Consider the following 25,139-nt stretch of genomic DNA (forward strand, 5'->3'; position numbering starts at 1 on the left):
GGAACTCAGTGGGAGGGGGTGGAGCTGAGAGGGAGGGGGAGGAACACAGGTGGAGGGGTGGAGCTAAGTGGGAGGGGTGGAGCAAAGGGGAGGAGTGGAGATCAGTGGGTGGGGTTGAAGCTGAGAGGGTAGGGGTGTGGAATTCAGGGGAGGGGTGGAGCTCTGTGGGAGGGGGTGGAGCTAAGTGGGAGGGGGTTGGGGTGATGGTGATGGAGTGGATCTCAGTGTCAGGGGACGGAGCTCAACGTGAGGGGGTGGAGCTAAGCGTGAGTTAAGTGCGGAGGGGGTGGATCCCAGTGCGATGGTGTCGATCGAAGGAGGGGGTGGAGTTCTCCACTGGAGGGGGCGGGGGAGACGGACCCGGGGCATGATGGGAAGTGTACCGAGGGGGGGAGGCGGGGTCCGGGCTCGCGGGGGCCGACGGGGAGTGGGTCGCGCTGGAAGTGAGTCGGGAGGTGATTTCCGGTGTAGTCATGGCGGCTCTCATGAAGGTTCCGGTTTCAGTTTGTCTGCCGTAAAGTTCCTGCCCGGCCGAGGAGGGGGGGGGGAGCCGGAGGGGAAGGGGGTGATCCCCGGTGATTACTTCACGGTCTGTTGTCTCTGACTGTCCCTCTCCCCGCGGGTTGGTGTGGTGTCTGTCTCTCAGGGACCCCCCTCCATACACCTCTCACCCCCCCCCCCCCCCCCCCCCCCCCGCTCTCCCCCGGGTGGGTACCGGGGGGAGAATCCGGTCAAACTGGAGAGGCCGGGCCCGGGCCCAAGCCCAAGCCCAAGCCCGGGGAGCTGGGGCCGCACCGTCATGATGAAGACTCAGTGTCTGCTCGGCCTCAAGACCTTCGTGGCGTTCGCGGCCAAAGTCTGGAGCTTCATCCTCTACATCCTCCGGCGGCAGATCCGCACCGTGAGTCCCTTAACTAGCTTAACCAGGGCCGCTTCGGCTGCTCTCACCAGGTTAACCAGGGCACTTTTGACTGGCGTAACCTGCGCGCTTCGGCTAGTGTAACCAACTTAACCCGGTGTGCTTTGACTAGAGTAACGAGCTGAACTGGGGCACTTTGACTAGATTAACCAGCTGAATTGGGGCACTTTCACTAGAGTAACCAGGGCACTTTGAGATGGTAAAGAGTGAGATGCTGGAAGCCAGAGTCAGGAGAAGCACATCAGGTCAGACAGCATCGCCCTTCGTCGTCATTAAACGTTTCGGGCGCGAAACATTGACTTTCCAGCTCCTCACATGTTAGTGATTGAGTATGATATGGAAGTGGGCAGACCCATTGTCAACAGTCTGTATTTGTCTGACTGCAGCCCTGTTCATTGTTTATTCAGGGACATGCATGGTGTAAATATTTTGATGCACATCTGACAAACTGTATAAGATGAGGCAGCAATGTGTTGTGACACACTTTCCCTTGGATTGCTAATCCAGGGGAAATGTAAATCCTTGATAGATATCCTGAATTGAAATTTCCACAGCTACTCAGTCTGATCTGTGAAAGTTGACCCGAGGGCATGTTTTTGCGGGTTATCAGGTCTCACAGAGATAGACCTCAATGTCTGTTACTGTAGTTAGCTTAACCAGTGAAATATTCACTGCACTCCAATGGCAAAAGTTCAATTGCAGGTCAGTCTCTGTGTAACACTTGGGTACAATACTTGTGGGGGCAGGTCTATAACTGTATAACACTGGGGTACAGTGCTGGTGGGGACAGGTATGTCTCTGTATAACACTGGGGTACAGTGCTGGTGGGGACAGGTTTGTCTCTGTATAACACTGGGGTATCGGTCTGTCACTGTATAACACTGGGGTACAGTACTGGTGGGGTAGGTCTGTCACTGTATAACACTGGGGTACAGGACTGGTGGGGACAGGTATGTCTCTGTATAACACTGGGGTACAGTGCTGGTGGGGACAGGTCTGTCTCTGTATAACACTGGGGTATCAGTCTGTCACTGTATAACACTGGGGTACAGTACTGGTGGGGTAGGTCTGTCACTGTATAACACTGGGGTACAGTACTGGTGGGGTAGGTCTGTCACTGTATAACACTGGGGTACAGGACTGGTGGGGACAGGTCTGTCACTATAACACTGGGGTACAGTACTGGTGGGGACAGGTCTGTCACTGTATAATGCTGGGGTACAGTACTGGTGGGGACAAGTCTGTCGCTGTCTTACACTGGGGTACAGTACTGGTGCAGACAGGTCAGTCACTGTATAACGCTGGGGTGCAGTACTGGTGGGAACAGGTCTGTCGCTGTCTTACACTGGGGTACAGTACTGGTGGGGACAGGTCTGTCACTGTATAACACTGGGGTACAGAACTGGTGGAGACCAGTCTGTCGCTCTATAACACTGAGGTACAGTACTGGTGGGGACAGGTCTATTGCTGTCTTACACTGGGGAACAGTACTGGTGGGGTCAGGTCTGTCACAGTAGAGCACTGGGGTATGGTTGTGGTGGAGACAGGTCTGTCACTGTATTACACTGAGGTCCAGTACTGGTGGGGACAGGTCTGTCACTGTATAACACTGGGGTACAGTACTGGTGGGGACAGGTCTGTCACTGTATAACACTAGGGTACAATACTTGTGGGGAGAGATCAGTCATTGTATAACACTGAGGTACAGTACTGGTGGGGACAGGTCTGTCACTGTATAACACTGGGGTACAGTACTGGTGGGGACAGGTCTGTTACTGTATGACCCTGGGGTACTGTACTGGTGGGGACAGGTCTGTTACTGTACTGGTGGGGACGGGTCTGTCACTATACAACGCTGGGGTACAGCACTGGTGGGGACAGGTCTGTGAATGTTTAACACTGGGGTACAATACTGGTGGGGGCTGGTCTGTCGCTGTATAACACTGGGGTACAGTACTGGTGCAGTCAGGTCTGACGCAGTATAACACTGGGGTCGATTACTGGTGGGGACAGGTCTGTCACAATTTAACTTTGGCTACGGTTGTGGTGGGGGCAGGTCAGTCACTCTGTATAACACTGGGGTATAGTACTGGTGGGGACAGGTGTGTCAGTGGATAACACTGGGGTACAGTGCTGGTTGGGACAGGTCTGTCACTGTGTAACACTGGGGTGCAGTACTGATGGGGACAGATATGTTACTGTATAACACTGGGGTACAGTACTAGTGGGGACAGGTCTGTCTCCATCTAACACTGGGGGGCAGTACTGTAGGGGACAGGTCTGTCCCTGTATATCACTGGGGTACAGTACTGATGGGGACAAATCTGTTCCTGTTCAACACTGGGGTACAGAACTGGTGGAGGCAAGTCTGTCACTGTATGACCCTGGGATACAGTACTGGTGGGGACAGGTCTGTCACTGTGTAACACTGGGGTACAGTGCTGGTGGGGGCAGGCCTGTCACTGTATATCACTGGGGTACAGTACTGATGGGGACAGGTCTGTCACTGTATAACATGGGGGTATGGTACTGGTCGGGGCGGGTCGGTCACTGTATAACACGGGTGTACAGTACTGGTGGGGGACAGGTCTGTTACTGTATAACACTGGCGAACAGTACTGGTGGGGGACAGGTCTGTCACTGTTTAACGCTGGGGTACTGTACTGGTGGGGACAGCTCTCTCACTGTATAACACTGGGTTACAGTACTGGTGGGGGCAGGTGTGTTACTGTATAATACTGGGGTACAGTACTGGTGGGGACAGGTCTGTCGCTGTATAACACTGGGGTACAGTACTGGTGGGGATAGGCCTGTCACTGTATAACACTAGGGTACAGTGCTGGTGGGGACAGGTTCATCACTGTATAACGCTGGGGTACAGTACTGGTGGGGGCAGGTCTGTCGCTGTATAACACTGGGGTACAGTGTTGGTGGGGACAGCTCTCTCACTGTATAACACTGGGGTACAGTGCTGGTGGGGACAGGCCTGTCCCTGTATAACACTGGGTTACAGTACTGGTGGGGGCAGGTGTGTTACTGTATAACATTGGGGTACAGTACTGGTGGGGACAAATCTGTTCCTTTTCAACACTGGGGTACAGAACTGGTGGAGGCAAGTCTGTCACTGTATAACATGGGGGTACGGTACTGGTCGGGACGGGTTGGACACTGTATAACACTGGGGTACAGTACTGGGTGGGGACAGGCCTGTCGATGTATAACACTGGGGTACAGTACTGGTGGGGATAGGCCTGTTACTGTATAACACTGGGGTACAGTACTGGTGGGGATAGGCCTGTTACTGTATAACACTGGGGTACAGTACTGGTGGGGACAGGTCAGTCACTCTGTATAACACTGGGGTATAGTACTGGTGGGGACAGGTGTGTCAGTGGATAACACTGGGGTACAGTGCTGGTTGGGACAGGCCTGTCACTGTTTAACGCTGGGGTACAGTACTGGTGGGGACAGCTCTCTCACTGTATAACACTGGGGTACAGTACTGGTGGGGGCAGGTCTGTTGCTGTATAACACTAGGGTACAGTGCTGGTGGGGACAGGTTCATCACTGTATAACGCTGGGGTACAGTACTGGTGGGGGCAGGTCTGTCGCTGTATAACACTGGGGTACAGTGCTGGTGGGGACAGGTCTGTCACTGTATAATACTGGGGTACAGTGGTGGGGACAGGTCTGTCACTGTATAACACTGGGGTACATTGCTGGTGGGGACAGGTGTGTCAGTGGATAACACTAGGGTACAGTGCTGGTGGGGACAGGTCTGTTACTGTATAACACCGGGGTACAGTACTGGTGGGGAAAGGTGTGTCACTGTATAACCCTGTGGGACAGTACTAGTGGGGACAGGTCTGTCACTGTATAACACGGGGGTACGGTACTGATAGGGACAAATCTGTTCCTGTTCAACACTGGGGTACATTGGGGGACATTATTGGTGGGGGCAGTTCTGTCGCGTATAACACTGGGGTACAGTACTGTTGGGAACAGCTCTGTCACTGTATAACACTGGGGTACAGTACTGGTGGGGGCAGGTCTGTCACTGTATAACACGGGGGTACGGTACTGATAGGGAAAATCTGTTCCTGTTCAACACTGGGGTACAAAACTGGTGGAGGCAAGTCTGTCACTATATAACGCTGGGGTACAGTACGAGTGGGGGCAGGTCTGTCACTGTATAACATGGGGGTATGGTACTGGTCGGGACAGATCGCTCACTGTATAACATGGGCATACAGTACTGGTGGGGGACAGTCTGTCGTTGTATAACACGGGCGTACAGTACTGGTGGGGCAGCTCTGTCACTGTATAACACTGGGGTACAGTACTGGTGGGGACAGGTCTGTCACTGTATAACACTGGGGTACAGTACTGGTGGGGACAGGTCTGTCACTGTATAACACTGGGGTACAGTGCTGGTGGGCACGTTTCTGTCACTGTATAACCCTGTGGGACAGTACTGGTGGGGACAGGTCTGTCACTGTATAACATGGGCGTACAGTATTGGTGGGGATAGGTCTGTCGATGTATAACACTGGGGTACAGTACTGGTGGGGATAGGCCTGTCACTGTATAACACTGGGGTACAGTACTGGTGGGGACAGGTCTGTCACTGTATAATACTAGGTTACAGTACTGGTGGGGCAGCTCTGTCACTGTATAACACTGGGGTACAGTACTGGTGGGGACAGGTCTATCACTGTATAACACTGGGGTACAGTACTGGTGGGGCAGGTCTGTCACTGTATAACACTGGGGTACAGTACTGGTGGGGACGGGTCTGTCACTGTATAACACTGGGGTACAGTACTGGTGGGGACAGGTCTGTCACTGTATAACACTGGGGTACAGTACTGGTGGGGCAGGTCTGTCCCTGTATAACACTGGGGTACAGTACTGGTGGGGACAGGTCTGTCCCTGTATAACACTGGGGTACAGTACTGGTGGGGACAGGCCTGTCACTGTATAACACTGGGGTACAGTACTGGAGGGGGCAGGTCTGTCACTGTATAACCCTGGGGTACAGTACTGGTGGGGACAGGTCTGTCACTGTATAACACTGGGGTACAGTACTGGTGGGGCAGGTCTGTCACTGTATAACACTGGGGTACAGTACTGGTGGGGACAGGTCTGTCACTGTATAACACTGGGGTACAGTGCTGGTGGGCACGTTTCTGTCACTGTATAACCCTGTGGGACAGTACTGGTGGGGACAGGTCTGTCACTGTATAACATGGGCGTACAGTATTGGTGGGGATAGGTCTGTCGATGTATAACACTGGGGTACAGTACTGGTGGGGATAGGCCTGTCACTGTATAACACTGGGGTACGGTCTTGGTGGGGATAATCCTGTCACTGTATAACACTGGGGTACAATAATAGTGCGGACAGGCCTGTCACTGTATAACATTAGAGTACAGTGCTGGTGGGAATGTTTCTGTCTCTGTATAACACTTGGGTACAGCACTGGTGGGGCAGGTCTGTCACTGTATAACACTGGGGTACAGTACTGGTGGGGACAGGTCTATCACTGTATAACACTGGGGTACAGTGCTGGTGGGGACAGGCCTGTCACTGCTTTACACTGGGGTACAGTACTGATGGGGACAGCTCTGTCTCTGTATAACACTGGGGTACGGTCTTGGTGGGGATAATCCTGTCACTGTATAACACTGGGGTACAGTAATGGTGCGGACAGGCCTGTCACTGTATAACATTAGAGTACAGTGCTGGTGGGAACGTTTCTGTCTCTGTATAACACTTGGGTACAGCACTGGTGGGGCAGGTCTGTCACCGTATAACACTGGGGTACAGTACTGGTGGGGCAGGTCTGTCACTGTATAACACTGGGGTACAGTACTGGTGGGGCAGGTCTGTCACTGTATAACACTGGGGTACAGTACTGGTGGGGCAGGCCTGTCACTGTATAACACTGGGGTACAGTACTGGTGGGGCAGGCCTGTCACTGTATAACACTGGGGTAGAGTACTGGTGGGGCAGGTCTGTCACTGTATAACACTGGGGTACAGTACTGGTGGGGCAGCTCTGTCACTGTATAACACTGGGGTACAGGACTGGTGGGGACAGGTCTGTCACTGTATAACACTGGGGTACAGTACTGGTGGGGCAGGTCTGTCCCTGTATAACACTGGGGTACAGTACTGGTGGGGACAGGTCTGTCACTGTATAACACTGGGGTACAGTACTGGTGGGGACAGGTCTGTCCCTGTATAACACTGGGGTACAGTACTGGTGGGGACAGGTCTGTCCCTGTATAACACTGGGGTACAGTACTGGTGGGGACAGGTCTGTCACTGTATAACACTGGGGTAAGGTAGTGGTGGGGACAGGTCTGTCACTGTAACATTGGGGTACAGTACTGGTGGGGACAGGTCTGTCTCCATCTAACGCTGGGGGGCAGTACTGTAGGGGACAGGTCTGTCACTGTATAACACTGGGGTACAGTACTGGGTGGGGACAGGCCTGTCGATGTATAACACTGGGGTACAGTACTGGTGGGGATAGGCCTGTTACTGTATAACACTGGGGTACAGTACTGGTGGGGATAGGCCTGTTACTGTATAACACTGGGGTACAGTACTGGTGGGGACAGGTCAGTCACTCTGTATAACACTGGGGTATAGTACTGGTGGGGACAGGTGTGTCAGTGGATAACACTGGGGTACAGTGCTGGTTGGGACAGGCCTGTCACTGTTTAACGCTGGGGTACAGTACTGGTGGGGACAGCTCTCTCACTGTATAACACTGGGGTACAGTACTGGTGGGGGCAGGTCTGTTGCTGTATAACACTTGGGTACAGTACTGGTGGGGATAGGCCTGTCACTGTATAACACTAGGGTACAGTGCTGGTGGGGACAGGTTCATCACTGTATAACGCTGGGGTACAGTACTGGTGGGGGCAGGTCTGTCGCTGTATAACACTGGGGTACAGTGCTGGTGGGGACAGGTCTGTCACTGTATAATACTGGGGTACAGTGGTGGGGACAGGTCTGTCACTGTATAACACTGGGGTACATTGCTGGTGGGGACAGGTGTGTCAGTGGATAACACTAGGGTACAGTGCTGGTGGGGACAGGTCTGTTACTGTATAACACCGGGGTACAGTACTGGTGGGGAAAGGTGTGTCACTGTATAACCCTGTGGGACAGTACTAGTGGGGACAGGTCTGTCACTGTATAACACGGGGGTACGGTACTGATAGGGACAAATCTGTTCCTGTTCAACACTGGGGTACATTGGGGGACATTATTGGTGGGGGCAGTTCTGTCGCGTATAACACTGGGGTACAGTACTGTTGGGAACAGCTCTGTCACTGTATAACACTGGGGTACAGTACTGGTGGGGGCAGGTCTGTCACTGTATAACACGGGGGTACGGTACTGATAGGGAAAATCTGTTCCTGTTCAACACTGGGGTACAAAACTGGTGGAGGCAAGTCTGTCACTATATAACGCTGGGGTACAGTACGAGTGGGGGCAGGTCTGTCACTGTATAACATGGGGGTATGGTACTGGTCGGGACAGATCGCTCACTGTATAACATGGGCATACAGTACTGGTGGGGGACAGTCTGTCGTTGTATAACACGGGCGTACAGTACTGGTGGGGCAGCTCTGTCACTGTATAACACTGGGGTACAGTACTGGTGGGGACAGGTCTGTCACTGTATAACACTGGGGTACAGTACTGGTGGGGACAGGTCTGTCACTGTATAACACTGGGGTACAGTGCTGGTGGGCACGTTTCTGTCACTGTATAACCCTGTGGGACAGTACTGGTGGGGACAGGTCTGTCACTGTATAACATGGGCGTACAGTATTGGTGGGGATAGGTCTGTCGATGTATAACACTGGGGTACAGTACTGGTGGGGATAGGCCTGTCACTGTATAACACTGGGGTACAGTACTGGTGGGGACAGGTCTGTCACTGTATAATACTAGGTTACAGTACTGGTGGGGCAGCTCTGTCACTGTATAACACTGGGGTACAGTACTGGTGGGGACAGGTCTATCACTGTATAACACTGGGGTACAGTGCTGGTGGGGACAGGCCTGTCACTGCTTTACACTGGGGTACAGTACTGGTGGGGACAGGTCTGTCTCTGTATAACACTGGGGTACGGTCTTGGTGGGGATAATCCTGTCACTGTATAACACTGGGGTACAATAATAGTGCGGACAGGCCTGTCACTGTATAACATTAGAGTACAGTGCTGGTGGGAATGTTTCTGTCTCTGTAACACTTGGGTACAGCACTGGTGGGGCAGGTCTGTCACTGTATAACACTGGGGTACAGTACTGGTGGGGACAGGTCTATCACTGTATAACACTGGGGTACAGTGCTGGTGGGGACAGGCCTGTCACTGCTTTACACTGGGGTACAGTACTGATGGGGACAGCTCTGTCTCTGTATAACACTGGGGTACGGTCTTGGTGGGGATAATCCTGTCACTGTATAACACTGGGGTACAGTAATGGTGCGGACAGGCCTGTCACTGTATAACATTAGAGTACAGTGCTGGTGGGAACGTTTCTGTCTCTGTATAACACTTGGGTACAGCACTGGTGGGGCAGGTCTGTCACCGTATAACACTGGGGTACAGTACTGGTGGGGCAGGTCTGTCACTGTATAACACTGGGGTACAGTACTGGTGGGGCAGGTCTGTCACTGTATAACACTGGGGTACAGTACTGGTGGGGCAGGTCTGTCACTGTATAACACTGGGGTACAGTACTGGTGGGGACGGGTCTGTCACTGTATAACACTGGGGTACAGTACTGGTGGGGACAGGTCTGTCACTGTATAACACTGGGGTACAGTACTGGTGGGGCAGGTCTGTCCCTGTATAACACTGGGGTACAGTACTGGTGGGGACAGGTCTGTCACTGTATAACACTGGGGTAAGGTAGTGGTGGGGACAGGTCTGTCACTGTATAACACTGGGGCACAGTACTGGTGGGGACAGGTCTGTCACTGTATAACACTGGGGTACAGTACTGGTGGGGCAGGTCTGTCCCTGTATAACACTGGGGTACAGTACTGGTGGGGACAGGTCTGTCCCTGTATAACACTGGGGTACAGTACTGGTGGGGACAGGCCTGTCACTGTATAACACTGGGGTACAGTACTGGAGGGGACAGGTCTGTCACTGTATAACCCTGGGGTACAGTACTGGTGGGGACAGGTCTGTCACTGTATAACACTGGGGTACAGTACTGGTGGGGCAGGTCTGTCACTGTATAACACTGGGGTACAGTACTGGTGGGGACAGGTCTGTCACTGTATAACACTGGGGTACAGTACTGGTGGGGACAGGTCTGTCACTGTATAACACTGGGGTACAGTGCTGGTGGGCACGTTTCTGTCACTGTATAACCCTGTGGGACAGTACTGGTGGGGACAGGTCTGTCACTGTATAACATGGGCGTACAGTATTGGTGGGGATAGGTCTGTCGATGTATAACACTGGGGTACAGTACTGGTGGGGATAGGCCTGTCACTGTATAACACTGGGGTACGGTCTTGGTGGGGATAATCCTGTCACTGTATAACACTGGGGTACAATAATAGTGCGGACAGGCCTGTCACTGTATAACATTAGAGTACAGTGCTGGTGGGAATGTTTCTGTCTCTGTATAACACTTGGGTACAGCACTGGTGGGGCAGGTCTGTCACTGTATAACACTGGGGTACAGTACTGGTGGGGACAGGTCTATCACTGTATAACACTGGGGTACAGTGCTGGTGGGGACAGGCCTGTCACTGCTTTACACTGGGGTACAGTACTGATGGGGACAGCTCTGTCTCTGTATAACACTGGGGTACGGTCTTGGTGGGGATAATCCTGTCACTGTATAACACTGGGGTACAGTAATGGTGCGGACAGGCCTGTCACTGTATAACATTAGAGTACAGTGCTGGTGGGAACGTTTCTGTCTCTGTATAACACTGGGGTACAGTACTGGTGGGGCAGGTCTGTCACTGTATAACACTGGGGTACAGTACTGGTGGGGCAGGTCTGTCACTGTATAACACTGGGGTACAGTACTGGTGGGGCAGGCCTGTCACTGTATAACACTGGGGTACAGTACTGGTGGGGCAGGCCTGTCACTGTATAACACTGGGGTACAGTACTGGTGGGGCAGGTCTGTCACTGTATAACACTGGGGTACAGTACTGGTGGGGCAGCTCTGTCACTGTATAACACTGGGGTACAGTACTGGTGGGGACAGGTCTGTCACTGTATAACACTGGGGTACAGTACTGGTGGGGCAGGTCTGTCCCTGTATAACACTGGGGTACAGTACTGGTGGGGACAGGTCTGTCACTGTATAACACTGGGGTACAGTACTGGTGGGGACAGGTCTGTCCCTGTATAACACTGGGGTACAGTACTGGTGGGGACAGGTCTGTCACTGTATAACACTGGGGTAAAGTAGTGGTGGGGACAGGTCTGTCACTGTAACATTGGGGTACAGTACTGGTGGGGACAGGTCTGTCTCCATCTAACGCTGGGGGGCAGTACTGTAGGGGACAGGTCTGTCGCTGTATAACACTGGGGTACAGTGCTAGTGGGGACAGGTCTGTCGCTGTATAACCCTGGGGTACAGTACTAGTGGGGACAGGTCTGTCCCTGTATAACACTGGGGTACAGTACTAGTGGGGACAGGTCTGTCCCTGTATAACACTGGGGTACAGTACTGGTGGGGACAGGTCTGTCCCTGTATAACACTGGGGTACAGTACTAGTGGGGACAGGTCTGTCCCTGTATAACACTGGGGTACAGTACTGGTGGGGACAGGTCTGTCCCTGTATAACACTGGGGTACAGTACTAGTGGGGACAGGTCTGTCCCTGTATAACACTGGGGTACAGTACTGGTGGGGACAGGTCTATCACTGTATAACACTGGGGTACAGTGCTGGTGGGGACAGGCCTGTCACTGCTTTACACTGGGGTACAGTACTGGTGGGGACAGGTCTGTCTCTGTATAACACTGGGGTACGGTCTTGGTGGGGATAATCCTGTCACTGTATAACACTGGGGTACAATAATAGTGCGGACAGGCCTGTCACTGTATAACATTAGAGTACAGTGCTGGTGGGAACGTTTCTGTCTCTGTATAACACTTGGGTACAGCACTGCTGGGGCAGGTCTGTCACTGTATAACACTGGGGTACAGTACTGGTGGGGACAGGTCTATCACTGTATAACACTGGGGTACAGTGCTGGTGGGGACAGGCCTGTCACTGCTTTACACTGGGGTACAGTACTGATGGGGACAGGTCTGTCTCTGTATAACACTGGGGTACGGTCTTGGTGGGGATAATCCTGTCACTGTATAACACTGGGGTACAGTAATGGTGCGGACAGGCCTGTCACTGTATAACATTAGAGTACAGTGCTGGTGGGAACGTTTCTGTCTCTGTATAACACTTGGGTACAGCACTGGTGGGGCAGGTCTGTCACCGTATAACACTGGGGTACAGTACTGGTGGGGCAGGTCTGTCACTGTATAACACTGGGGTACAGTACTGGTGGGGCAGGTCTGTCACTGTATAACACTGGGGTACAGTACTGGTGGGGACAAGTCTGTCCCTGTATAACACTGGGGTAAAGTACTGGTGGGGACAGGTCTGTCTGTCTAACACTGGGGGGCAGTTCTGTAGAGGAAAGTCTGTCACTGTAAAACACTGGGGTACAGTACTGATGGGGGCAGGTCTGTCCCTGTATAACACGGGGATACGGTACTGATAGGGACAAATCTGTTCCTGTTCAACACTGGGGTACAGAACTGGTGGAGGCAAGTCTGTCACTATATAACGCTTGGGTACAGTACGAGTGGGGGCAGGTCTGTCACTGTATAACATGGGGGTATGGTACTGGTTGGGACGGGTCGGTCACTGTATAACATGGGCATACAGTACTGGTGGAGGACAGGTCTGTCACTGTATAACACGGGCGTACAGTACTGGTGGGGCAGCTCTGCCACTGTAAAACACTGGGGTACAGTGCTGGTGGGGACAGGTCTGCCACTGTAAAACACCGGGGTACATTGCTGGTGGGGACAGGTGTGTCACTGCTTTACACTGGGGTACAGCACTGGTGGGGGCAGGTCTGTCGCTGTATAACACTAGGGTACAGCACTGGTGGGGACAGGTCTGTCACTGTATAACACTGGGGTACAGTACTGTTGGGAACAGGCCTGTCACTGTATAACACTGGGGTACAGCACTGGTGGGGATGTTTCTGTCACTGTATAACCCTGTGGGACAGTACTGGTGGGGACAGGTCTGTCACTGTATAACATGGGCGTACAGTATTGGTGGGGATAGGTCTGTCGATGTATAACACTGGGGTACAGTACTGGTGGGGATAGGCCTGTCACTGTAAAACACTAGGGTACAGTACTGGTGGAGACCGGTCTGTCACTGTAAAACACTGGGGTACAGTACTGGTGGGGACAGGTCTGTCACTGTATAACACTGGGGTACAGTACTGGTGGGGACAGGTCTGTCACTGTATAACACTGGGGTACAGTACTGGTGGGGCAGGTCTGTCACTGTATAACACTGTGGTACGGTACTGGTGGGGACAGGTTTGTCCCTGTATAACATTGGGGTACAGTACGAGTGGGGAATGGTCTGTCTCCATCTAACGCTGGGGGGCAGTACTGTAGGGGATAGGTCTGTCGCTGTATAACCCTGGGGTACAGTACGAGTGGGGACAGGTCTGTCTTTCTAACACTGGGGGGCAGTTCTGTAGAGGAAAGTCTGTCCCTGTATAACAATGGGGTACAGTACTGACGGGGACAAATCTGTTCCTGTTCAACACTGGGGTACAGAACTGGTGGAGGCAAGTCTGTCACTATATAACGCTGGCGTACAGTACGAGTGGGGGCAGGTCTGTCACTGTATAACATGGGGGTACAGTACTGGTCGGGACAGATCGCTCACTGTATAACATGGGCATACAGTACTGGTGTGGGACAGGTCTGTCACTGTATAACACTGGGGTACAGTACTGGTGGGGACAGGTCTGTCACTGTATAACACTGGGGTACAGTATTGGTGGGGACAGGTCTGTCACTGTATAACACTGGGGTGCAGTACTGTTGGGGACAGGTCTGCCACTGTAAAACACTGGGGTACAGTGCTGGTGGTGAGGGGTCTGTCACTGTATAACACTGGGGTACAGTGCTGGTGGTGAGGGGTCTGTCACTGTATAACACTGGGGTACATTGATGGTGGGGACAGGTGTGTCACTGCTTTACACTGGGGTACAGTACTGGTGGGGATAGGCCTGTTACTGTATAACACTGGGGTACAGTACTGGTGGGGACAGGTCAGTCACTCTGTATAACACTGGGGTATAGTACTGGTGGGGACAGGTGTGTCAGTGGATAACACTGGGGTACAGTGCTGGTTGGGACAGGCCTGTCACTGTTTAACGCTGGGGTACAGTACTGGTGGGGACAGCTCTCTCACTGTATAACACTGGGGTACAGTACTGGTGGGGGCAGGTCTGTTGCTGTATAACACTTGGGTACAGTACTGGTGGGGATAGGCCTGTCACTGTATAACACTAGGGTACAGTGCTGGTGGGGACAGGTTCATCACTGTATAACGCTGGGGTACAGTACTGGTGGGGGCAGGTCTGTCGCTGTATAACACTGGGGTACAGTGCTGGTGGGGACAGGTCTGTCACTGTATAATACTGGGGTACAGTGGTGGGGACAGGTCTGTCACTGTATAACACTGGGGTACATTGCTGGTGGGGACAGGTGTGTCAGTGGATAACACTAGGGTACAGTGCTGGTGGGGACAGGTCTGTTACTGTATAACACCGGGGTACAGTACTGGTGGGGAAAGGTGTGTCACTGTATAACCCTGGGGGACAGTACTAGTGGGGACAGGTCTGTCACTGTATAACACGGGGGTACGGTACTGATAGGGACAAATCTGTTCCTGTTCAACACTGGGGTACATTGGGGGACATTATTGGTGGGGGCAGTTCTGTCGCGTATAACACTGGGGTACAGTACTGTTGGGAACAGCTCTGTCACTGTATAACACTGGGGTACAGTACTGGTGGGGGCAGGTCTGTCACTGTATAACACGGGGGTACGGTACTGATAGGGAAAATCTGTTCCTGTTCAACACTGGGGTACAAAACTGGTGGAGGCAAGTCTGTCACTATATAACGCTGGGGTACAGTACGAGTGGGGGCAGGTCTGTCACTGTATAACATGGGGGTATGGTACTGGTCGGGACAGATCGCTCACTGTATAACATGGGCATACAGTACTGGTGGGGGACAGTCTGTCGTTGTATAACACGGGCGTACAGTACTGGTGGGGCAGCTCTGTCACTGTATAACACTGGGGTACAGTACTGGTGGGGACAGGTCTGTCACTGTATAACACTGGGGTACAGTACTGGTGGGGACAGGTCTGTCACTGTATAACACTGGGGTACAGTGCTGGTGGGCACGTTTCTGTCACTGTATAACCCTGTGGGACAGTACTGGTGGGGACAGGTCTGTCACTGTATAACATGGGCGTACAGTATTGGTGGGGATAGGTCTGTCGATGTATAACACTGGGGTACAGTACTGGTGGGGATAGGCCTGTCACTGTATAACACTGGGGTACAGTACTGGTGGGGACAGGTCTGTCACTGTATAATACTAGGTTACAGTACTGGTGGGGCAGCTCTGTCACTGTATAACACTGGGGTACAGTACTGGTGGGGACAGGTCTATCACTGTATAACACTGGGGTACAGTGCTGGTGGGGACAGGCCTGTCACTGCTTTACACTGGGGTACAGTACTGGTGGGGACAGGTCTGTCTCTGTATAACACTGGGGTACGGTCTTGGTGGGGATAATCCTGTCACTGTATAACACTGGGGTACAATAATAGTGCGGACAGGCCTGTCACTGTATAACATTAGAGTACAGTGCTGGTGGGAATGTTTCTGTCTCTGTAACACTTGGGTACAGCACTGGTGGGGCAGGTCTGTCACTGTATAACACTGGGGTACAGTACTGGTGGGGACAGGTCTATCACTGTATAACACTGGGGTACAGTGCTGGTGGGGACAGGCCTGTCACTGCTTTACACTGGGGTACAGTACTGATGGGGACAGCTCTGTCTCTGTATAACACTGGGGTACGGTCTTGGTGGGGATAATCCTGTCACTGTATAACACTGGGGTACAGTAATGGTGCGGACAGGCCTGTCACTGTATAACATTAGAGTACAGTGCTGGTGGGAACGTTTCTGTCTCTGTATAACACTTGGGTACAGCACTGGTGGGGCAGGTCTGTCACCGTATAACACTGGGGTACAGTACTGGTGGGGCAGGTCTGTCACTGTATAACACTGGGGTACAGTACTGGTGGGGCAGGTCTGTCACTGTATAACACTGGGGTACAGTACTGGTGGGGCAGGTCTGTCACTGTATAACACTGGGGTACAGTACTGGTGGGGACGGGTCTGTCACTGTATAACACTGGGGTACAGTACTGGTGGGGACAGGTCTGTCACTGTATAACACTGGGGTACAGTACTGGTGGGGCAGGTCTGTCCCTGTATAACACTGGGGTACAGTACTGGTGGGGACAGGTCTGTCACTGTATAACACTGGGGTAAGGTAGTGGTGGGGACAGGTCTGTCACTGTATAACACTGGGGCACAGTACTGGTGGGGACAGGTCTGTCACTGTATAACACTGGGGTACAGTACTGGTGGGGCAGGTCTGTCCCTGTATAACACTGGGGTACAGTACTGGTGGGGACAGGTCTGTCCCTGTATAACACTGGGGTACAGTACTGGTGGGGACAGGCCTGTCACTGTATAACACTGGGGTACAGTACTGGAGGGGACAGGTCTGTCACTGTATAACCCTGGGGTACAGTACTGGTGGGGACAGGTCTGTCACTGTATAACACTGGGGTACAGTACTGGTGGGGCAGGTCTGTCACTGTATAACACTGGGGTACAGTACTGGTGGGGACAGGTCTGTCACTGTATAACACTGGGGTACAGTACTGGTGGGGACAGGTCTGTCACTGTATAACACTGGGGTACAGTGCTGGTGGGCACGTTTCTGTCACTGTATAACCCTGTGGGACAGTACTGGTGGGGACAGGTCTGTCACTGTATAACATGGGCGTACAGTATTGGTGGGGATAGGTCTGTCGATGTATAACACTGGGGTACAGTACTGGTGGGGATAGGCCTGTCACTGTATAACACTGGGGTACGGTCTTGGTGGGGATAATCCTGTCACTGTATAACACTGGGGTACAATAATAGTGCGGACAGGCCTGTCACTGTATAACATTAGAGTACAGTGCTGGTGGGAATGTTTCTGTCTCTGTATAACACTTGGGTACAGCACTGGTGGGGCAGGTCTATCACTGTATAACACTGGGGTACAGTGCTGGTGGGGACAGGCCTGTCACTGCTTTACACTGGGGTACAGTACTGATGGGGACAGCTCTGTCTCTGTATAACACTGGGGTACGGTCTTGGTGGGGATAATCCTGTCACTGTATAACACTGGGGTACAGTAATGGTGCGGACAGGCCTGTCACTGTATAACATTAGAGTACAGTGCTGGTGGGAACGTTTCTGTCTCTGTATAACACTTGGGTACAGCACTGGTGGGGCAGGTCTGTCACCGTATAACACTGGGGTACAGTACTGGTGGGGCAGGTCTGTCACTGTATAACACTGGGGTACAGTACTGGTGGGGCAGGTCTGTCACTGTATAACACTGGGGTACAGTACTGGTGGGGCAGGCCTGTCACTGTATAACACTGGGGTACAGTACTGGTGGGGCAGGCCTGTCACTGTATAACACTGGGGTACAGTACTGGTGGGGCAGGTCTGTCACTGTATAACACTGGGGTACAGTACTGGTGGGGCAGCTCTGTCACTGTATAACACTGGGGTACAGTACTGGTGGGGACAGGTCTGTCACTGTATAACACTGGGGTACAGTACTGGTGGGGCAGGTCTGTCCCTGTATAACACTGGGGTACAGTACTGGTGGGGACAGGTCTGTCACTGTATAACACTGGGGTACAGTACTGGTGGGGACAGGTCTGTCCCTGTATAACACTGGGGTACAGTACTGGTGGGGACAGGTCTGTCACTGTATAACACTGGGGTAAGGTAGTGGTGGGGACAGGTCTGTCACTGTAACATTGGGGTACAGTACTGGTGGGGACAGGTCTGTCTCCATCTAACGCTGGGGGGCAGTACTGTACGGGACAAGTCTGTCGCTGTATAACACTGGGGTACAGTGCTAGTGGGGACAGGTCTGTCGCTGTATAACCCTGGGGTACAGTACTAGTGGGGACAGGTCTGTCCCTGTATAACACTGGGGTACAGTACTGGTGGGGACAGGTCTGTCCCTGTATAACACTGGGGTACAGTACTAGTGGGGACAGGTCTGTCCCTGTATAACACTGGGGTACAGTACTGGTGGGGACAGGTCTGTCCCTGTATAACACTGGGGTACAGTACTAGTGGGGACAGGTCTGTCCCTGTATAACACTGGGGTACAGTACTGGTGGGGACAGGTCTGTCCCTGTATAACACTGGGGTACAGTACTAGTGGGGACAGGTCTGTCCCTGTATAACACTGGGGTACAGTACTGGTGGGGACAGGTCTATCACTGTATAACACTGGGGTACAGTGCTGGTGGGGACAGGCCTGTCACTGCTTTACACTGGGGTACAGTACTGGTGGGGACAGGTCTGTCTCTGTATAACACTGGGGTACGGTCTTGGTGGGGATAATCCTGTCACTGTATAACACTGGGGTACAATAATAGTGCGGACAGGCCTGTCACTGTATAACATTAGAGTACAGTGCTGGTGGGAACGTTTCTGTCTCTGTATAACACTTGGGTACAGCACTGCTGGGGCAGGTCTGTCACTGTATAACACTGGGGTACAGTACTGGTGGGGACAGGTCTATCACTGTATAACACTGGGGTACAGTGCTGGTGGGGACAGGCCTGTCACTGCTTTACACTGGGGTACAGTACTGATGGGGACAGGTCTGTCTCTGTATAACACTGGGGTACGGTCTTGGTGGGGATAATCCTGTCACTGTATAACACTGGGGTACAGTAATGGTGCGGACAGGCCTGTCACTGTATAACATTAGAGTACAGTGCTGGTGGGAACGTTTCTGTCTCTGTATAACACTTGGGTACAGCACTGGTGGGGCAGGTCTGTCACCGTATAACACTGGGGTACAGTACTGGTGGGGCAGGTCTGTCACTGTATAACACTGGGGTACAGTACTGGTGGGGCAGGTCTGTCACTGTATAACACTGGGGTACAGTACTGGTGGGGACAAGTCTGTCCCTGTATAACACTGGGGTAAAGTACTGGTGGGGACAGGTCTGTCTGTCTAACACTGGGGGGCAGTTCTGTAGAGGAAAGTCTGTCACTGTAAAACACTGGGGTACAGTACTGATGGGGGCAGGTCTGTCCCTGTATAACACGGGGATACGGTACTGATAGGGACAAATCTGTTCCTGTTCAACACTGGGGTACAGAACTGGTGGAGGCAAGTCTGTCACTATATAACGCTTGGGTACAGTACGAGTGGGGGCAGGTCTGTCACTGTATAACATGGGGGTATGGTACTGGTTGGGACGGGTCGGTCACTGTATAACATGGGCATACAGTACTGGTGGGGGACAGGTCTGTCACTGTATAACACGGGCGTACAGTACTGGTGGGGCAGCTCTGCCACTGTAAAACACTGGGGTACAGTGCTGGTGGGGACAGGTCTGCCACTGTAAAACACCGGGGTACATTGCTGGTGGGGACAGGTGTGTCACTGCTTTACACTGGGGTACAGCACTGGTGGGGGCAGGTCTGTCGCTGTATAACACTAGGGTACAGCACTGGTGGGGACAGGTCTGTCACTGTATAACACTGGGGTACAGTACTGTTGGGAACAGGCCTGTCACTGTATAACACTGGGGTACAGCACTGGTGGGGGCAGGTCTGTCACTGTGTAACACTGGGGTACAGTGCTGGTGGGGATAGGCCTATCACTGTGTAACACTAGGGTACAGTGCTGGTGGGGATGTTTCTGTCACTGTATAACCCTGTGGGACAGTACTGGTGGGGACAGGTCTGTCACTGTATAACATGGGCGTACAGTATTGGTGGGGATAGGTCTGTCGATGTATAACACTGGGGTACAGTACTGGTGGGGATAGGCCTGTCACTGTAAAACACTAGGGTACAGTACTGGTGGAGACCGGTCTGTCACTGTAAAACACTGGGGTACAGTACTGGTGGGGACAGGTCTGTCACTGTATAACACTGGGGTACAGTACTGGTGGGGACAGGTCTGTCACTGTATAACACTGGGGTACAGTACTGGTGGGGCAGGTCTGTCACTGTATAACACTGTGGTACGGTACTGGTGGGGACAGGTTTGTCCCTGTATAACATTGGGGTACAGTACGAGTGGGGAATGGTCTGTCTCCATCTAACGCTGGGGGGCAGTACTGTAGGGGATAGGTCTGTCGCTGTATAACCCTGGGGTACAGTACGAGTGGGGACAGGTCTGTCTTTCTAACACTGGGGGGCAGTTCTGTAGAGGAAAGTCTGTCCCTGTATAACAATGGGGTACAGTACTGACGGGGACAAATCTGTTCCTGTTCAACACTGGGGTACAGAACTGGTGGAGGCAAGTCTGTCACTATATAACGCTGGCGTACAGTACGAGTGGGGGCAGGTCTGTCACTGTATAACATGGGGGTACAGTACTGGTCGGGACAGATCGCTCACTGTATAACATGGGCATACAGTACTGGTGTGGGACAGGTCTGTCACTGTATAACACTGGGGTACAGTACTGGTGGGGACAGGTCTGTCACTGTATAACACTGGGGTACAGTATTGGTGGGGACAGGTCTGTCACTGTATAACACTGGGGTGCAGTACTGTTGGGGACAGGTCTGCCACTGTAAAACACTGGGGTACAGTGCTGGTGGTGAGGGGTCTGTCACTGTATAACACTGGGGTACAGTGCTGGTGGTGAGGGGTCTGTCACTGTATAACACTGGGGTACATTGATGGTGGGGACAGGTGTGTCACTGCTTTACACTGGGGTACAGTACTGGTGGGGATAGGCCTGTTACTGTATAACACTGGGGTACAGTACTGGTGGGGACAGGTCAGTCACTCTGTATAACACTGGGGTATAGTACTGGTGGGGACAGGTGTGTCAGTGGATAACACTGGGGTACAGTGCTGGTTGGGACAGGCCTGTCACTGTTTAACGCTGGGGTACAGTACTGGTGGGGACAGCTCTCTCACTGTATAACACTGGGGTACAGTACTGGTGGGGGCAGGTCTGTTGCTGTATAACACTTGGGTACAGTACTGGTGGGGATAGGCCTGTCACTGTATAACACTAGGGTACAGTGCTGGTGGGGACAGGTTCATCACTGTATAACGCTGGGGTACAGTACTGGTGGGGGCAGGTCTGTCGCTGTATAACACTGGGGTACAGTGCTGGTGGGGACAGGTCTGTCACTGTATAATACTGGGGTACAGTGGTGGGGACAGGTCTGTCACTGTATAACACTGGGGTACATTGCTGGTGGGGACAGGTGTGTCAGTGGATAACACTAGGGTACAGTGCTGGTGGGGACAGGTCTGTTACTGTATAACACCGGGGTACAGTACTGGTGGGGAAAGGTGTGTCACTGTATAACCCTGTGGGACAGTACTAGTGGGGACAGGTCTGTCACTGTATAACACGGGGGTACGGTACTGATAGGGACAAATCTGTTCCTGTTCAACACTGGGGTACATTGGGGGACATTATTGGTGGGGGCAGTTCTGTCGCGTATAACACTGGGGTACAGTACTGTTGGGAACAGCTCTGTCACTGTATAACACTGGGGTACAGTACTGGTGGGGGCAGGTCTGTCACTGTATAACACGGGGGTACGGTACTGATAGGGAAAATCTGTTCCTGTTCAACACTGGGGTACAAAACTGGTGGAGGCAAGTCTGTCACTATATAACGCTGGGGTACAGTACGAGTGGGGGCAGGTCTGTCACTGTATAACATGGGGGTATGGTACTGGTCGGGACAGATCGCTCACTGTATAACATGGGCATACAGTACTGGTGGGGGACAGTCTGTCGTTGTATAACACGGGCGTACAGTACTGGTGGGGCAGCTCTGTCACTGTATAACACTGGGGTACAGTACTGGTGGGGACAGGTCTGTCACTGTATAACACTGGGGTACAGTACTGGTGGGGACAGGTCTGTCACTGTATAACACTGGGGTACAGTGCTGGTGGGCACGTTTCTGTCACTGTATAACCCTGTGGGACAGTACTGGTGGGGACAGGTCTGTCACTGTATAACATGGGCGTACAGTATTGGTGGGGATAGGTCTGTCGATGTATAACACTGGGGTACAGTACTGGTGGGGATAGGCCTGTCACTGTATAACACTGGGGTACAGTACTGGTGGGGACAGGTCTGTCACTGTATAATACTAGGTTACAGTACTGGTGGGGCAGCTCTGTCACTGTATAACACTGGGGTACAGTACTGGTGGGGACAGGTCTATCACTGTATAACACTGGGGTACAGTGCTGGTGGGGACAGGCCTGTCACTGCTTTACACTGGGGTACAGTACTGGTGGGGACAGGTCTGTCTCTGTATAACACTGGGGTACGGTCTTGGTGGGGATAATCCTGTCACTGTATAACACTGGGGTACAATAATAGTGCGGACAGGCCTGTCACTGTATAACATTAGAGTACAGTGCTGGTGGGAATGTTTCTGTCTCTGTATAACACTTGGGTACAGCACTGGTGGGGCAGGTCTGTCACTGTATAACACTGGGGTACAGTACTGGTGGGGACAGGTCTATCACTGTATAACACTGGGGTACAGTGCTGGTGGGGACAGGCCTGTCACTGCTTTACACTGGGGTACAGTACTGATGGGGACAGCTCTGTCTCTGTATAACACTGGGGTACGGTCTTGGTGGGGATAATCCTGTCACTGTATAACACTGGGGTACAGTAATGGTGCGGACAGGCCTGTCACTGTATAACATTAGAGTACAGTGCTGGTGGGAACGTTTCTGTCTCTGTATAACACTTGGGTACAGCACTGGTGGGGCAGGTCTGTCACCGTATAACACTGGGGTACAGTACTGGTGGGGCAGGTCTGTCACTGTATAACACTGGGGTACAGTACTGGTGGGGCAGGTCTGTCACTGTATAACACTGGGGTACAGTACTGGTGGGGCAGGTCTGTCACTGTATAACACTGGGGTACAGTACTGGTGGGGACGGGTCTGTCACTGTATAACACTGGGGTACAGTACTGGTGGGGACAGGTCTGTCACTGTATAACACTGGGGTACAGTACTGGTGGGGCAGGTCTGTCCCTGTATAACACTGGGGTACAGTACTGGTGGGGACAGGTCTGTCACTGTATAACACTGGGGTAAGGTAGTGGTGGGGACAGGTCTGTCACTGTATAACACTGGGGCACAGTACTGGTGGGGACAGGTCTGTCACTGTATAACACTGGGGTACAGTACTGGTGGGGCAGGTCTGTCCCTGTATAACACTGGGGTACAGTACTGGTGGGGACAGGTCTGTCCCTGTATAACACTGGGGTACAGTACTGGTGGGGACAGGCCTGTCACTGTATAACACTGGGGTACAGTACTGGAGGGGACAGGTCTGTCACTGTATAACCCTGGGGTACAGTACTGGTGGGGACAGGTCTGTCACTGTATAACACTGGGGTACAGTACTGGTGGGGCAGGTCTGTCACTGTATAACACTGGGGTACAGTACTGGTGGGGACAGGTCTGTCACTGTATAACACTGGGGTACAGTACTGGTGGGGACAGGTCTGTCACTGTATAACACTGGGGTACAGTGCTGGTGGGCACGTTTCTGTCACTGTATAACCCTGTGGGACAGTACTGGTGGGGACAGGTCTGTCACTGTATAACATGGGCGTACAGTATTGGTGGGGATAGGTCTGTCGATGTATAACACTGGGGTACAGTACTGGTGGGGATAGGCCTGTCACTGTATAACACTGGGGTACGGTCTTGGTGGGGATAATCCTGTCACTGTATAACACTGGGGTACAATAATAGTGCGGACAGGCCTGTCACTGTATAACATTAGAGTACAGTGCTGGTGGGAATGTTTCTGTCTCTGTATAACACTTGGGTACAGCACTGGTGGGGCAGGTCTATCACTGTATAACACTGGGGTACAGTGCTGGTGGGGACAGGCCTGTCACTGCTTTACACTGGGGTACAGTACTGATGGGGACAGCTCTGTCTCTGTATAACACTGGGGTACGGTCTTGGTGGGGATAATCCTGTCACTGTATAACACTGGGGTACAGTAATGGTGCGGACAGGCCTGTCACTGTATAACATTAGAGTACAGTGCTGGTGGGAACGTTTCTGTCTCTGTATAACACTTGGGTACAGCACTGGTGGGGCAGGTCTGTCACCGTATAACACTGGGGTACAGTACTGGTGGGGCAGGTCTGTCACTGTATAACACTGGGGTACAGTACTGGTGGGGCAGGTCTGTCACTGTATAACACTGGGGTACAGTACTGGTGGGGCAGGCCTGTCACTGTATAACACTGGGGTACAGTACTGGTGGGGCAGGCCTGTCACTGTATAACACTGGGGTACAGTACTGGTGGGGCAGGTCTGTCACTGTATAACACTGGGGTACAGTACTGGTGGGGCAGCTCTGTCACTGTATAACACTGGGGTACAGTACTGGTGGGGACAGGTCTGTCACTGTATAACACTGGGGTACAGTACTGGTGGGGCAGGTCTGTCCCTGTATAACACTGGGGTACAGTACTGGTGGGGACAGGTCTGTCACTGTATAACACTGGGGTACAGTACTGGTGGGGACAGGTCTGTCCCTGTATAACACTGGGGTACAGTACTGGTGGGGACAGGTCTGTCACTGTATAACACTGGGGTAAGGTAGTGGTGGGGACAGGTCTGTCACTGTAACATTGGGGTACAGTACTGGTGGGGACAGGTCTGTCTCCATCTAACGCTGGGGGGCAGTACTGTACGGGACAAGTCTGTCGCTGT

At 52.6% G+C, this 25,139-nt stretch overlaps 1 protein-coding gene across 1 annotated transcript in view; it reads left to right on the top strand.

Annotated features, from left to right (window-relative positions):
- Positions 1 to 681: 681 nt before the first annotated feature.
- The window catches only part of LOC140492631 (CTD nuclear envelope phosphatase 1-like), a 54,912-nt gene continuing 30,454 nt past the window's right edge, over positions 682 to 25,139 (top strand). Inside the window, 1 exon segment of the mRNA XM_072591661.1 lies at positions 682 to 901. Coding sequence (XP_072447762.1) covers positions 800 to 901 — 102 coding nt within the window. The 5' untranslated portion in view covers positions 682 to 799.

The sequence above is a fragment of the Chiloscyllium punctatum genome, chromosome 21 (genome assembly GCF_047496795.1).
Source record: "Chiloscyllium punctatum isolate Juve2018m chromosome 21, sChiPun1.3, whole genome shotgun sequence".
Classification (NCBI taxonomy): Eukaryota; Metazoa; Chordata; class Chondrichthyes; order Orectolobiformes; family Hemiscylliidae; genus Chiloscyllium; species Chiloscyllium punctatum.